The sequence below is a fragment of the Cyprinodon variegatus genome, unplaced genomic scaffold (assembly GCF_000732505.1).
Source record: "Cyprinodon variegatus isolate N-32 unplaced genomic scaffold, C_variegatus-1.0 Scaffold1565, whole genome shotgun sequence".
Classification (NCBI taxonomy): domain Eukaryota; kingdom Metazoa; phylum Chordata; class Actinopteri; order Cyprinodontiformes; family Cyprinodontidae; genus Cyprinodon; species Cyprinodon variegatus.
This window is the reverse complement of record NW_015152018.1, coordinates 81,512-82,945: the sequence shown is the minus strand read 5'-3', so window position 1 is coordinate 82,945 and position 1,434 is coordinate 81,512. Positions and strand designations below refer to the sequence as shown.

At 38.8% G+C, this 1,434-nt stretch overlaps 1 protein-coding gene across 1 annotated transcript in view; it reads right to left on the bottom strand.

The window, feature by feature from the left end:
• Positions 1–1,434, bottom strand: part of LOC107103925 (transmembrane gamma-carboxyglutamic acid protein 4-like) — a 21,108-nt gene that overhangs the window by 9,369 nt on the left and 10,305 nt on the right. Inside the window, exon 3 of the mRNA XM_015403783.1 lies at positions 785–957. Within this exon, the coding sequence (XP_015259269.1) occupies positions 785–957 (173 nt within the window). The remainder of the gene's footprint in view (positions 1–784; positions 958–1,434) is intronic.

Genomic DNA, 1,434 nt, shown 5'->3' with positions numbered 1-1,434 from the left:
TTAAAAGGTTATAAAACAATCCACTGGACTTTATTGCCAAGTTTGAAGATAATTTGCTTCCCATCCAGGAAGCTGTCTCAATTCAAAATGTCTGGAGTAACGCTGATTTCCAGGCTTTATAGAATATACCAACAAAGCCTTGTTATGGCTTAGAAAACATGCAAATTGAACCAAATCTGTTTTTTCAGTTGAATTTGCATGTCCCCCAGGAGTCGGATGGTTCTTATCATCAGCATTTAGGAGGAATTCAACTTTATTGGTTTCAATGTAGCAGGAGTCTTGACCTGATGATCCAGAACACCTTAGAGAAGAACTGGGTTTAGGCTATGTAGAGACTTAGACTAAAGCTTTGTTAAGCTGGTTCTTCACACTGAGATGGTCTCTAAGGGAAAGATGAAGCGACAACTGTTTCTGAAGTGTTCTGATTGGCTGCTACAGATCCAGAAGCTGCTCCACCATGTTTCCCACATTGTGTAATAATGGAACTAAACGTGTTACTGAAGCTGCCTATGAAGGCCTGGACTCCCTTAAAAAAGGGTTTTTAACATTAATGAGATCCACCTGGTTCCAAAAACAAGCTTCATTAGAAATGAAAAATCAAAAAAATGCTTCCTGTGGTTCCTGAAAGTAAAACCCTAAAAAAACACTGAGATGTTAATGATTAAATTAAAATTAAAATTGATATTAACGAAAAGATCATAGATGAATTTCCTCATCAACAAGTATATAACTGCAGCAGCAGTAGATGTGCTCATAGAGTTGAAGGAGCTCTCAGCAGATTTACCGTTTTAACGTCATCCTCGAAAACTTCTCTGGCCTCCTCATAGCTGCACATCTCTTCCCTGCACTCCCGCTCCAAGTCATCCGGCACCACCAGCTCAAAGTCCCAGTGGTTGTAGAGCAAGGAGCGAGACATGAAGGATGCTGCCGCCTGCTCATCCAGAAACACTGGGCCTCCTGCAGGACGTTTATAGTTCAGTGAAGGAATCTGATCAATTCCAGCTTTATTTATAAAACTAAATTTCTCAAAGGACCAAAGGTCTGTACAGTGAAACAACATAAAACCATTACATAGACATACATTTAAAAAAAAAAAGATAAAAGCATAAAACATAACAAAACTAAATTCCAAACTATAAAATTTATAACAAAAATAAAATTTAAATAATTTATCACAGGTTAAAATCAATATCTCCCTTAGTTTTGAAAGTGAAGGTAAAGAGATGAGTTTAAAGAACGATTTTAGGTTGTTCCACATTTTTGGAGCTGCCACAGAGAAAGCACGACGCCCAAGCTTCCCTTTAGCTTCAGGCACTTCAGGAAGCAGCTGATTGGCTGAGCAGAGTGAACGGGAGGGTGCATGAAGGTGCAGCCACTCAGAAAGACTGGACGAAGCAAGACTACGTAGAGACCTAAAAACAAAAAAAGAATTTT